Source organism: Pollachius pollachius (assembly GCF_949987615.1).
Source record: "Pollachius pollachius genome assembly, chromosome: 4".
Taxonomy (NCBI): Eukaryota; Metazoa; Chordata; class Actinopteri; order Gadiformes; family Gadidae; genus Pollachius; species Pollachius pollachius.
The window spans coordinates 13039233-13053993 of NC_136937.1; the positions used below are offsets into that span (position 1 = coordinate 13039233).

A 14761-nucleotide genomic window follows, 5' to 3' on the forward strand; every position below is an offset into this window, starting at 1 on the left:
GCTTATCTACTTTTACATAATGTTACGAAGATGATTTTTTATAATTTTATCATTTAGTTTGTTGGTTTCACATATTAAATGTTGATAGAAGAGAGACATTTGTGAACTAATTTAGTATGAAACATCAAGTGCCTCTGGACTGACACACATTTTATATTTCATTTCCATTTTATTCAAAAACGAGGCAGTAAAATGTGTACATTAGACTGACTTGTAACCATCATGACTCATTAACTTCATGAATACATTTTCTTGCTAAGGTATCATTTCTTCTGCGGTTGAAGGGAAGTAAACAGTAAGAATTATTTAATATCATCACATCACTGAATATCTCCAAACCTTCTTGAACTAATGTGTACTTGTAAGATAACATTAATCAAGTAGTTTGTTTGTTTTTATGAAATAAGCCGTCATCATGAGTACGGACGCAGAGATGGCCGCTTACGGTAAGGCGGCAATTTATCTCCGGAAGCCAGAAAAGGAGAGGATTGCGGCCCAGAGCGCGCCATTCGATGCAAAGGCTGCTGCTTATGTGACTGATGTTAAGGAACTGTACGTCAAGTGTACCATCACTAAGAGGGAAGGTGGCAAAGTCACCGTCACAGTTTTGGCTACAAAAGAGGTGGGCAGAGGTTGAACATGGCAGAAATCAATTATGTTGTGTCAACAGAAGCTGAAAGTCTCAATACTTGCACTGTTAAGAAAACTAAAAATGGGTTTCCATATTTCAGGAGAGGACAGTCAAGGAGGACGATGTCACACCCATGAACCCTCCAAAGTATGACAAAATTGAGGACATGGCCATGATGACCCATCTCAATGAGGCCTCTGTGTTGTATAACCTTGCAGAGCGTTATTCAGCATGGATGATCTACGTAAGATATTTTTCCTCAATGAAAATAAAAGAAACGTAAGTAAAATGCATCATTAATAGGTACAATTAATATGAATCTCTGTGACCTCCTTCAGACCTACTCTGGGCTGTTCTGTGCCACTGTAAACCCCTACAAGTGGCTCCCAGTGTACGATCAGTCGGTTGTCAATGCCTACAGAGGCAAGAAGCGTATGGAGGCTCCACCCCACATCTTCTCTGTCTCTGACAACGCCTTCCAGAACATGCTCACTGGTTTGTAAATTCAAAGTTTCAAATCCCTAATCTTATCTAGTTTTCATTAATTAGAGGCATACTCATGCAATGTTTGATACATTTGTTTTACAGATAGAGAGAACCAGTCAGTCCTGATCACGTAAGTTTGATGCTGGAAACATGATATAAATATATTACAATGATTCCTACATTGGAAAACATGTCAAAATGAACTTACTTTATTCTTCTTTTCATACCCAGTGGAGAATCCGGTGCTGGAAAGACTGTGAACACCAAGCGTGTCATCCAGTACTTTGCCACCATCTCAGTGGGTGGAGGAGAAAAGAAGAAGGAGGACCCAGCCGCTGGAAAGATAAAAGTATGTTAAAAAAATTTAATCAATGGATCAATACATAAAGAAATCACATAAGAAAATTTAGAATATAAATATGATTCAATAAAAAGGTATTAACATTTCATGTGTGATTATAGGGGTCACTGGAGGACCAGATTATTGCAGCCAATCCCCTGCTGGAGGCCTATGGTAATGCCAAGACTGTGAGAAATGACAACTCCTCCCGTTTTGTAAGTATGATTTGAATTCCTCGCTGAAGATGGTCCTTCGTTTATGAGTATATTTTTGAGGATAATAAACACATTCCTTGCAAACAGGGTAAATTCATCCGAATTCATTTCCACGCAAACGGTAAACTGTCCAGTGCTGACATTGAGACGTGTAAGTATCTAGTTCTACTTGTGGATTAATTCACAAAGATTATTAGTGGCATAGGTTTTGATTAATGAATGGGCCTTATAGATCTGCTGGAAAAGTCAAGAGTGACATTCCAGCTTCCCGATGAGAGAGGCTATCACATCTTCTACCAGATGATGACCAACCACAAACCTGAGATCATTGGTGAGATTTTATAATAGTAAGAGTGTGAAGAATGTACTTAATATTAAGATGAAGTGTTTTCCAGAATTGCCTTTATCTGTTCTAATATGACTTCTGAAGTTCTACTATTTGAAGGGCTAGTTTTCTCTCTAGAATAAATAGTTTTTTGGTAAAGATTATATCTTCAAAGGGATAGTTTGGAACTGCATTTGGAAATTAACTTACATGCATTGCATATAGATGAGAAATGATATTGAAGAAAACAAGCCGAAAAATGAGATTTGTTTAATTCCTCAGAAATGACCCTCATCACCACCAACCCCTATGACTTCCCCATGTGCAGTCAGGGTCAGATCACTGTGGCCAGCATTGATGACAAAGAGGAGCTGGATGCTACTGATGTCAGTGGTTGATTGAAAAAAACTTCATATATTTTCCACATGGCATATATGTTACAAAATGTTTTCTAAATGTTCTTTGTTTTCAACACAGACTGCTATTGATATTTTGGGCTTCACTAATGAGGACAAGGTGGGCATCTTTAAGTTTACTGGTGCTGTGCTTCACCACGGTAACATGAAGTTCAAGCAGAAGCAGCGTGAGGAGCAGGCTGAGCCAGATGGCAATGAAGGTAACCATTAACATGCATTCATCAGTGCACTAGAAGGTATAGTGGTGCATATTTGCTTGCATTACATTTGGAGTCATTATTATAAGAATTATAAGAATAATAACACATTCATTTTTCATGTTAACTTTGTAGAGGCCGACAAGATTGCCTATCTACTGGGTCTGAACTCTGCTGATATGCTCAAGGCTCTTTGCTACCCAAGAGTGAAGGTCGGAAATGAGTATGTCACCAAGGGACAGACAGTAATTCAGGTAAGAAAAACACAATGTGTTAACGAAATATGGTAAAATTTTCTGTAAACATTATGCATTGTCTATTGTGAGACAAGTATTTTGAAAATTGTATATGAACAACAATTTCAGGTCAACAACTCAGTGAGTGCCCTGGCCAAGTCTATCTATGAGAGGATGTTCTTGTGGATGGTCATCCGTATCAACACGATGCTGGACACCAAGCAAGCAAGACAATTCTACATTGGTGTGCTGGACATTGCTGGTTTTGAGATTTTTGATGTAAGTTGATAAATAAGTGGCAGCATTTCTGATAGCAATTACTTCATTCAGTCTTTGCCATTCAATTGTTGAAAAGTAGTAACAGTTGGTTGATTAAATGTCCCCTACTAGTACAACAGCATGGAGCAGCTGTGCATCAACTTCACCAATGAGAAACTGCAACAGTTCTTCAACCACCACATGTTCGTCCTGGAGCAAGAGGAGTACAAGAAGGAGGGTATCATCTGGGAGTTCATTGACTTTGGCATGGACTTGGCTGCCTGCATTGAGCTTATTGAGAAGGTACACCTGAATAGTATAACTATATATCATTATACTTTGCGTGAAATTACTTTTGATAATGTTTCAATTATCCATTTTTCTCTTAAGCCAATGGGCATCTTCTCCATCCTTGAAGAGGAGTGCATGTTCCCCAAGGCCTCAGACGTTACCTTCAAGAACAAGCTGTATGACCAGCATCTTGGCAAGACCAAAGCATTTGAGAAGCCCAAGCCTGCAAAGGGCAAGGCTGAGGCCCACTTCTCACTGGTGCACTATGCTGGTACCGTGGACTACAACGTCAGTGGCTGGCTGGACAAGAACAAGGATCCCCTGAATGACTCTGTTGTGCAGCTGTACCAGAAGTCCTCAAACAAGCTGCTGCCTGTCCTGTACCCACCTGTTGTTGAAGGTACATATTCATAGAATGTAACCATAGTTTATAACTGTTAATCCGGTCTATTATAATACCCATTGATTTTCAAGCCATTTATTGCCTCTGTTTTACAAATATAAATGTGAAAAATGAACTGTGACTTATTACCAATAATTAATAACAGAGGTTGGGGGTGCAAAGAAGGGAGGTAAGAAGAAGGGTGGCTCCATGCAGACCGTGTCTTCACAGTTCAGGGTAAGGGTTAACACACAAACAATTATAAAAATGAAACCTTATTAAATTTTTTTCTGAATGTGTTCTTTACGAGTAAATTGGTATATATTTCATGTTTTATGCTGTGATATGTATTTAGGAGAACTTGGGCAAACTGATGACCAACTTGAGGAGCACCCATCCTCACTTTGTGCGTTGCCTGATTCCCAATGAGTCAAAGACTCCAGGTACAGTCAGCACTAACAAATGTGTGTAGTGTCTGGGTTAGGATATGACATTTTAGTCACTGCTACACCACACTAATTATATTGACGATGTATTTATCACCCATGTCACAGGACTCATGGAGAACTTCCTGGTTATCCACCAGCTGAGGTGTAATGGTGTACTGGAGGGCATCAGAATCTGCAGAAAGGGCTTCCCCAGCAGAATCCTCTATGCTGACTTCAAGCAGAGGTATTAACTCAAGGATTTTTGAAGGACAACTTTACAAATGCCTTTGGACATTTTAACGAATGCTAAAAACATTATAATGGTCTTCTTCAGGTACAAAGTACTGAATGCCAGTGTCATTCCTGAGGGCCAGTTTATTGACAACAAGAAGGCTTCTGAGAAACTGCTTGGGTCCATTGATGTGCCTCACGATGAGTACAAATTTGGACACACCAAGGTCTGTTTATTATTGTCAAAAACTATGTTTATTCTTCATTTGAAGTCACTTGCTGACAAAAGTCTTTTCTTACATTAAGGTGTTCTTCAAAGCTGGTCTTCTGGGTGCTCTTGAGGAGATGCGAGATGAGAAGCTGGCTGCTCTTGTCAGAATGATTCAGGCTGCATGCAGAGGTTATGTCATGAGAAAGGAGTATAAGAAGATGACAGAGAGGAGGTATGTTTTTGGACATACTGCTCAAAACTCAAAAACTTTTAAACTGCCAAGTAGAACCCCAAAATGATGGTTTATTTTATGCTATAGGGAAGCCATCTACACTATTCAGTACAACATCCGCTCATTCATGAATGTCAAACACTGGCCATGGATGAAGGTGTACTACAAGATCAAGCCTCTTCTGAAGAGTGCTGAAACCGAGAAGGAGCTTGCCAATATGAAGGATAACTATGAAAAGATGAAGACAGACCTGGCAGCTGCCCTGGCCAAGAAGAAGGAACTGGAGCAGAAGATGGTTTCTCTCCTGCAGGAGAAGAATGATCTTGCACTGCAAGTTGCTTCTGTAAGTAAATATTATTTTTGTATCCCCGTCTGTACACAGTGAGGTAAATGTGCTGTAACATGTTCTACATCTCTAAATATCATACAGGAAGGAGAGAATCTGAATGATGCTGAAGAAAGGTGTGAAGGACTTATCAAGAGTAAGATCCAGCTGGAGGCCAAAGTCAAAGAGACAACTGAGAGGCTGGAGGATGAGGAGGAAATCAATGCTGAGCTGACTGCTAAAAAGAGGAAACTGGAAGATGAATGCTCTGAGCTCAAAAAGGATATTGATGACCTGGAGCTTACATTAGCCAAAGTGGAGAAGGAGAAACATGCCACTGAGAACAAGGTTCATAAAGATTCTTTGGCAAAAGATTAAAAAATAATAATACAAATTAGCATGTATTACACATCATTTCATGTTTTCTTCAGGTGAAGAACCTCACTGAGGAGATGGCCTCTCAGGATGAGAGTGTTGCTAAGCTGACAAAGGAGAAGAAAGCCCTCCAAGAATCACACCAGCAGACTCTTGATGATCTTCAGGCAGAGGAAGACAAAGTCAACACTCTGACCAAAGCCAAGACAAAGCTTGAACAGCAAGTGGATGATGTAAGTATATAAGAGCTCATGGGAACTTGTAATTCATATTGGTAATGGAGTTTAGGTAATATTCAACAATATCATGGTTCTTAATCATATTAAATTATTCACATCCAGCTTGAGGGTTCACTGGAGCAAGAGAAGAAGCTCCGTATGGACCTTGAGAGATCCAAGAGAAAGCTTGAGGGTGATCTGAAACTGGCTCAGGAATCTGTCATGGATCTTGAGAACGACAAACAGCAGTCTGATGAGAAAATCAAGAAGTAAGATATTTGTATTTTCTGAACCACAATAGGATGAACTGCATCTTCCTTCTGATTCAATTTAGTTGACAATTGTTTTAATTAATTATTCACAGGAAGGACTTTGAGACCAGCCAGCTTTTGAGCAAAATTGAGGATGAGCAGTCCCTGGGTGCACAGCTTCAGAAGAAGATCAAGGAACTTCAGGTGGAATAATTATACAAAAGGAATATACATTTTCTGAAATGACATACTTGGATACTTGACTCAATATTTTCATCATTTAGGCCCGTATCGAAGAGCTGGAGGAAGAGATTGAGGCTGAGCGTGCTGCTCGTGCCAAGGTTGAGAAGCAGAGAGCTGATCTCTCCAGGGAACTTGAAGAGATCAGTGAGAGGCTTGAGGAGGCTGGTGGAGCCACTTCTGCTCAGATTGAGATGAACAAGAAGCGTGAGGCTGAGTTCCAGAAGCTGCGTCGTGACCTTGAGGAGTCCACCCTGCAGCATGAAGCCACTGCTGCTGCTCTGCGTAAGAAGCAGGCTGACAGTGTAGCAGAGCTGGGAGAGCAGATTGACAACCTCCAGCGTGTCAAGCAGAAGCTTGAGAAGGAGAAGAGCGAGTACAAGATGGAGATTGATGACCTCTCCAGCAACATGGAAGCTGTTTCTAAGGCTAAGGTAAGTTATTCTTTAAAGCCTTCATTGTGTTAAGAAATAATAAGTACATAAATAACTATGAATCAACATTGATTTCAAATTGATAAACTTTAATCATCAGGGAAATCTGGAAAAGACTTGCCGTACCCTTGAGGACCAACTCAGTGAAATCAAGGCTAAGAGTGATGAGAATGCTCGCCAGGTCAATGACATCAGTGCCCAGAGAGCAAGACTGCTGACAGAAAATGGTTGATACTTTTTTATTCAGTCATTTGTATCATTTGAAATTCTGGGGGTATCATTTTGGGAATATAATTGAATAAACATTTTCTCACAAATTCGATATACCTCCTCTGACTAGGTGAGTTTGGTCGACAGCTTGAGGAGAAGGAAGCTCTTGTCTCCCAGCTGACCAGAGGCAAGCAGGCCTATACTCAGCAGGTTGAGGAGCTGAAGAGGCTTAATGAGGAGGAAGTAAAAGTAAGAATCATTTATTCATGAAGACGGTAGGGCTCAAAGATCAAGAACTGTATTGAATTTACGAGATCTTTGTTTCACCTTTTGTAGGCCAAGAATGCTCTTGCTCATGGTGTGCAATCAGCCCGCCATGACTGTGACCTTCTGAGGGAGCAGTTTGAGGAGGAGCAGGAGGCCAAGGCTGAGCTGCAGCGTGGAATGTCCAAGGCCAACGGTGAGGTGTCTCAGTGGAGGAGCAAGTATGAAACTGATGCTATCCAGCGCACTGAGGAGCTTGAGGAGTCCAAGTGAGTCACAGTTAATACTTTACCTAAATTTGACATTATATTTGTTATACGTACACAAATTAAGCAATATCATTCTTTAACAGGAAAAAGCTTGCCCAGCGCCTTCAGGAGGCTGAGGAACAGATTGAGGCTGTGAACTCCAAGTGTGCCTCTCTGGAGAAGACCAAACAGAGACTCCAGAGTGAGGTGGAGGACCTCATGGTTGATGTGGAGAGGGCCAATGGACTGGCTGCCAACCTAGACAAGAAGCAGAGGAACTTTGACAAGGTGTGTTGTAATTCATTGAGATGACAGTTTAAATATTTGTATCCTACGATTCTTCAAGTGCGAAACATGTCCTACTTTACTAACAATATTGTGCAGGTTTTGGCTGACTGGAAGCAGAAACATGAGGAGGGCCAGGCAGAGCTTGAAGGAAGTCTTAAAGAGGCTCGTTCTCTCAGCACTGAGCTTTTCAAGATGAAGAACTCCTATGAAGAAACTCTGGATCATCTGGAGACCATGAAGCGTGAAAACAAAAATCTCCAACGTGAGTTTTTGTTAAATAATGTTAAACATACTAGGTTGTGGTAAAATACGTACTTATAACAAATGTAAAATTGCTCTGCAGAGGAGATTTCTGATTTGACTGAACAAATTGGTGAGACCGGAAAGAGCATCCATGAGCTGGAGAAATCCAAGAAGCAGGTGGAGACAGAGAAGACTGAGATCCAGTCAGCCCTTGAGGAAGCTGAGGTGATGATGAGGACAATCTGCAAAACAACATAATAAATCAAATATTTAGCGTCCACAAATTTGTCAATTTTTATTACATACATTAGGGAACTCTGGAGCATGAGGAATCCAAGATTCTGCGTGTCCAACTGGAGCTGAACCAGATTAAGGGTGAGGTTGACAGGAAGCTGGCTGAGAAGGATGAGGAGATGGAACAGATCAAGAGGAACAGCCAGAGGGTCATTGACTCCATGCAGACCACTCTTGACTCTGAGGTCAGGAGCAGGAATGATGCCCTGAGAATCAAGAAGAAGATGGAAGGAGACCTGAATGAGATGGAGATCCAGCTGAGTCATGCCAACCGCCAGGCTGCTGAGGCACAGAAGCAGCTGAGGAATGTTCAAGGACAACTGAAGGTAGAACACAGAAGTAATGTACTGCACATGTAGAATAAAGTTGCATATATATCTTGTTGTGAACTATTCAGTTATGTTTTCATGTAAATATTAGGATGCCCAACTGCATCTTGATGATGCTGTCAGAGCTGCAGACGACCTGAAGGAGCAGGCTGCCATGGTGGAACGTAGGAACGGTCTCATGGTGGCTGAAATTGAGGAGCTGAGGGCAGCTCTGGAACAGACAGAGAGAGGCCGCAAAGTGGCTGAGCAAGAGCTGGTGGACGCCAGCGAGCGTGTTGGACTGCTGCACTCTCAGGTAAACAAACATTTGAATCCTGTCATACGAGTACAAGAGCACGTTCATATTTTAACAGTAATTGAGTAATAATATGTTTCAGAACACAAGCCTGTTGAACTCAAAGAAGAAGCTGGAAAGTGACCTGGTCCAAGTCCAGGGTGAGGTGGACGACAGTGTCCAGGAAGCCAGAAATGCTGAAGAGAAGGCCAAGAAAGCCATCACTGATGTAGGCCTATATTTGTTTGTTAATTGATGTTATGAGAACTTAATGGAACTCTTGATGAATATATTCCTTGTTCTTGTAGGCTGCCATGATGGCTGAGGAGCTGAAGAAAGAGCAGGATACTAGTTCTCACCTTGAGAGGATGAAGAAGAACCTGGAGATCACAGTGAAAGACCTGCAGCATCGCCTGGATGAGGCTGAGAACCTGGCTATGAAGGGTGGCAAGAAGCAGCTCCAGAAACTGGAGGCCCGAGTAAGGCAATAATCAGCCAACATTTAAAAATGTATAAGTCAAGTGTAAGGACAACATTAAGTCATTCACTCTTACTCTAAAGGTTCGTGATCTGGAGTCAGAGGTTGATAATGAACAGAGACGTGGAGCAGAAGCTATAAAAGGTGTCCGCAAATATGAGAGGAGAGTCAAGGAACTCACCTACCAGGTATGTCCAATTTACATCTCCAAATATGGTTATACTATTATAGCATTTTGATCATATCTAAAGGCCACATGATGTGGATTTTTTCACTTTCAAATGTGCATCAGACTGAGGAGGATAAGAAGAATGGCTGCAGACTTCAGGATCTTGTTGATAAGTTGCAAATGAAGGTGAAGGCTTACAAGAGACAGTCTGAGGAAGCGGTAAGTTACAAGGAATTACAAGGGATACTCAGGTCAACTTTGCTACATTATATTTAAACTGACGAAACATGAATGTATCTACAGGAGGAGCAGGCCAACTCTTACCTGTCCAAGTGCAGGAAGGTTCAACATGAGCTGGAGGAGGCTGAGGAACGTGCTGACATCGCTGAGACTCAGGTCAACAAGCTGAGGGCCAAGAGCCGTGACTCTGGAAAGGTAATTGGACAGTTAAAGTACAGTTCAGATTTTTCCACTGTTTAATAATTTCCTAGAATTCTTTACTTTAAAAATGCCTTTTACACATTTAAACCCTACTCTTCTTTTGATTTTCTCTTTAGGGAAAGGAGAGTGCTGAATAATTCCTCATGTTTGAAACATCATTCATACAAGTCATAAAATATGGCTAAATTGTGAAGAGAATTCAATAAACTATACAGCAACCTTCCATCTTGTATTCATTTGTTTGGCCTTACTTTCTTTGCATTGTCCTGTAATCAGAGTATCCTTTCACCAGAGCTGGATCCTTATCAAGAGCTAATTGGATGTGGTCGACATTAAGTCAGACACAAGCATATGGTCATTCGCCCTTTGGGAAAGAGATTTAATGCCAACGTTTTTTTATTCATTTAATGATTAATAGCTTCAGTCACTGAGTCTTATTGCTGGGATTTCTGTCTTTACACAGGCTTTGTGCTTTGATGGAAAATGAGTTGTAGATGAAAGGGAATGACTGGTCTTCTATTTCCTAGGGTCCAGTGGTCACAAACTGGTTGGCAGAGACTGGCAAAAACATACGATTGTATAATAGTTTTTTCCTGAATTACAGTTACTTTAGCGAATGAAATAATGGTTTGGATTACTACAAGACAACATCAGTTGTTTTAATTCAAAATAACATGATTTTGGGTTCACTGGCACTAAGTGCTGGAGTTGGTTTAGTGATTGGTGGTTTAAAAGATTAATGCCATACCTATTTAACACCATATTTTACACAATGAACTTTTTTTTTTCCTCTAGAACCAACAATGTCCGTCTGATTTTTTCTTACAGTGAAAGTTTCAGGAAAACATCAAAAATCGTGATCTTTATAACCGCAGGCTTCAAATTACACCAAATTTGGAAGACATGCTCTTTGGAAAACTATGATTGCATAAAAGATGGCTGACATTTGTTTTTGTAATAGTCAATCAATCACAATTCCACAATTTTACTTTTAAGTTTAAAAATTGTGACTGATTTTTAGAGTTACTGACACAAAATTGTCAGTAGCTCCAAAAATCTGTCACACTCTCAATTTCATGCTCAATAATGCTCAAAATCCCGTATGAATGGCATTTGCTCATGAACCCTAACTCTAAAAGGGCCATCCCTTGTGGGCGTTTCCACCTAGATCTGTGCTGGATAAATCAGTCTCCCAGCCTACCCAGTGGACTGATGTAAACGTTGCTCATCTATCCACCTGCAGATGTAGGTGGACACGCCCATTAGTGATGTCATATGGGGCGGATTTTCGAAACGGCTTGTAAGGCTAAACACACTCACACCTGGTGGTATAATATGTCTCCTTTAATGTGTCCTTTGCCAGCAAAAAATTATGCAATGTGCCATTGGTGCCTTTTAATTAGGTCAAGTACTCGGACATCAAGCTAAAAGATTCAGTGCAACAAAAACAAATTGAGACATATCAATTCAAAAATAAAAATGTAAAGATGATTAAGTAAAAAAGGGATCTCACATTAGAAGATATAGATCATTTTTTATTATTTATTTTTTATAGTTATAGAAAGAAAAATGCCTTTTAGTACAAGTAAACAAGAATATGATCCTAGATTTAATGTGTGTAATTCTGTTTAAAAGCCCATAATTGTAGGTAAAGTAAAGTATTTTCATATTAAACTAGGTTAATGAAATTAACCTAGTTAATTTCATTAACCTACTAAACGAGATGCAATCAGAAGATTCCCTGGCATAATGTCATTAAAGTCTATACACTTCAATAACAAGAACCTGTTATGGTCCGCTCCTGGTTTCCCCGTTCACCTGCCTGCCAAGCTGATCTCACCTCTTTACCTCAACCACCTTCACCTGTGCTCCCTCTATATCAATCCTCTCTCTCTACTCAGTCTCTGCCAGATCGTCTCTCGTTACTCACAGAGCTTTCCCGCAACTCCAGAACTGTTTCTCCAACGCTGATCCTGCCTGTTACCGAACCCTCACCTGTCTGACCACCCGCCTGTTGTCGAGTCCCTGCCGGCCTGTCTGCTCCCCTGTTTCCGGCTCCTCGGCTGCCTGTCTGCCCTCCTGATATCGACCCCTTGCCTGTCTGATCGCCCGCCAGTGATCTCGTCCCCACCTGTCCGACTACCTGCCGGTTACGGAACCCCCAGTCTACCTGATTGCCTGCCGGTCCCCGAACTCTTACCTGTCCCCGTTTACTCTGCCTGCCCGATCATCGGTGCAATCAATAAACCTTTGAACTGCCCTGTCACCATTGTCAGTCTGTGCACTTGGGTTCTGCCTAACCCCCCCGTTACAGAACCATGCCAAATAAAGATCTGTGGTCACAGTTGAAATATCAACCTAATTATTTATAGATAGATGACCAAGCATTTCTCAGTCTGTGAAAGAAGATAAATGTCAATGCAGCTGGTTTTTAGCAGATATAAATATGATATTAAAATTGTAAAATGGGAAATGGTAAGCGGACAGGAATGATGCCCTTATGTATCAGTGTGTGTGCTGACTGCAGTTAAGATGATAATGAAAGTGGAGATATGAAAAGTTCCACTTTCAGCCCACATTGTCCAACAATATTTAACTGGTATAATTAATCTCATGGATCAAATAAGAATGCTACATAAATGAATACAGCACTCTGGTCAAATTAATTTAAAAAAGCATCAATAAGAAGTTTGAACATTGAACAATAATATAGTAAAAAAAAATGTAATGTGCTGTTCAAACCCATTAACCATTATTCCATAATGCATTGTATTAATCACAATTCCACAATTTTACTTTTGATTTGAAAAGTTTAAATCGTGACAGATTTCTGGAGTTACTGACACAAAATTGTCAGTTGCTCCAAAAATAAGTCACAATGTTTCATGCTCAATAATGCTCAAAATCCTGTATAAACAGCATTTGCTCATGACCCCTAACCAAATTCAAGCTGAATAACCTAAGCACACATATCTCATTGCCCCGAGTGACGTGGCCCCTACGAATCGCTGGAACAGGGCACACACTGGGGTTGGCAGGGCGTGTGGGCTGTGCATTCCTATCCAGTCTGCTAGCAGATTTAATAAGCATTATTATTACTATTTTACTTATTATTATTCTTGGGTTTAGACTAATCAAACGGACGGGAAGCAATAATTATATTAACATATCACACATTGCAATAAAGTAATGTTTAACAAGACATAAACCTCAATGTGTCCTTTGCCAACCAAAAATGATGCAACGTGCCATTGGTGCCTTTTAATGAGGTCAAGCACTCGGACATCAAGCTAACAGATGCAGTGCTACAAAAACAAATTCAGACATATAAAAAATGTAATGATGATTAAGTCAGAAAGGGATCTTATATTAGAATGGCTGTTACTTAATATATAGATCAATTTTTATTATTTTGATTTAATTTGATATTTCTAAAAATGAAAAATTACATTTAGTACAAGTAAACAAAAATGAAATGATCCTAGATTTAATGTGTGTAATTCTGTTTAAAAGCCCAATAAATGTAGGTAAAATAATCATTTTCATATTAAACTAGGTGAATGAAAAACTTACTAAACGAGATGCAATCAAAAGATTCCCTGGCATAATGTCATTAAAGTTTATACACTCCAATAACAAGAACCATGCCAAATAAAGATCTGTGGTCACAGTTGCAATGTCAACCTAATTATTTATAGATAGATGCCCAAGTATCTTTCAGTCTGTGAAAGAAAATAAATGTCAATGCAGCAGGTTTTTAGCAGATATAAATATGATATTAAAATTGTAAAAGGAGAAATGGTAAGCATACAGGAATGATGCCCTTGTGCATCAGTGTGTATGCTGACTGCAGTTAAGATGATAACAAAAGGGGAGACATGAAAAGTTCCACTTTCAGCCCACATTTCAACACAATATTTAACTGGTATAATTATTATCAAGGATCAAATAAAAATGCTACATAAATGAAGACAGTACTCTGGTCAAAATGAATTAAGAAAAGCATCAATAAGAAGTTTAAACATTGAACAAAAAAATAGTAAAAATAATGTACTGTGCTGATCAAATCCATTAACCATTATTCAATATGCATTGTGACTTCAGAATGATTTGCTATATTTCACCACTGGTCATGGACAATAATTCATTGGATATTACAAAGACACGCACGCACGCACGCACGCACGCACACGCACACACACACAGCAGGTTGGTTTGTACAGCATTAATAAACTGATGTTGATTTGTTTATTTTAAGGAAAAGATTAGTTCCATATCACACTATAACAATGAAAGTATTACAGAAACCTTAGCGGATATGAAGAAGTGAAGGGAGTGCACTCCAAAAGGTATTAATAAATGCAACACTCTTCCTTCCAAGATCAGGCCTCTATTAATTTACACTGCCTGGCAATAACTCGTAAAAGATTTAAAATCATGCCAACCATACGGAATGTTGGCTAACGTTTGCAATGTGGCAAGCACTGGTAATAAACATGACTATTATATTTATAGATTCAACTGATTCTTTACTTGTTCAACTGAGTAAATGTTCTAAATTTTCAGGAAAAAATATGCAAACATGAAATATCCCCAGATATTAGGAAATTAATTCCAGCATAAAAACTGTTAAAATGTGTTGATGTGGCAGTTAACCTATTGAGATACAAATACACCAACTACATAAACTGTTATCATGTTTGGCACTCAAAGAATGAGCCAATGAACAGATTATTTGCAAAGTTTAAAAAAAGAGTTTTGAAGATCTGCCCTTATTTAGTTTCTGCCTGGACTGCAGATC

The 14761-nt window shown here is 39.7% G+C and overlaps 1 protein-coding gene across 1 annotated transcript; it reads left to right on the forward strand.

The window, feature by feature from the left end:
* Window positions 1-415: 415 nt before the first annotated feature.
* On the forward strand, window positions 416-10097 carry LOC307074731 (myosin heavy chain, fast skeletal muscle-like; the record flags this gene model as incomplete). Its single annotated transcript, XM_079735004.1, has 39 exons — window positions 416-622; window positions 732-875; window positions 970-1130; window positions 1224-1247; window positions 1349-1466; window positions 1580-1672; window positions 1760-1823; window positions 1905-2003; window positions 2280-2383; window positions 2475-2613; window positions 2746-2864; window positions 2976-3125; window positions 3237-3407; window positions 3495-3795; window positions 3944-4014; window positions 4133-4220; window positions 4332-4449; window positions 4540-4663; window positions 4743-4879; window positions 4967-5222; window positions 5310-5552; window positions 5636-5812; window positions 5921-6066; window positions 6162-6252; window positions 6333-6722; window positions 6823-6949; window positions 7063-7181; window positions 7269-7465; window positions 7549-7732; window positions 7829-7994; window positions 8076-8200; window positions 8287-8595; window positions 8690-8893; window positions 8976-9101; window positions 9181-9351; window positions 9434-9538; window positions 9643-9738; window positions 9823-9954; window positions 10077-10097. 39 exons carry the CDS (start codon window positions 416-418, stop codon window positions 10095-10097), a joined length of 5817 nt encoding a protein of 1938 aa, XP_079591130.1.
* Between the last annotated feature and the right edge of the window lie 4664 nt (window positions 10098-14761).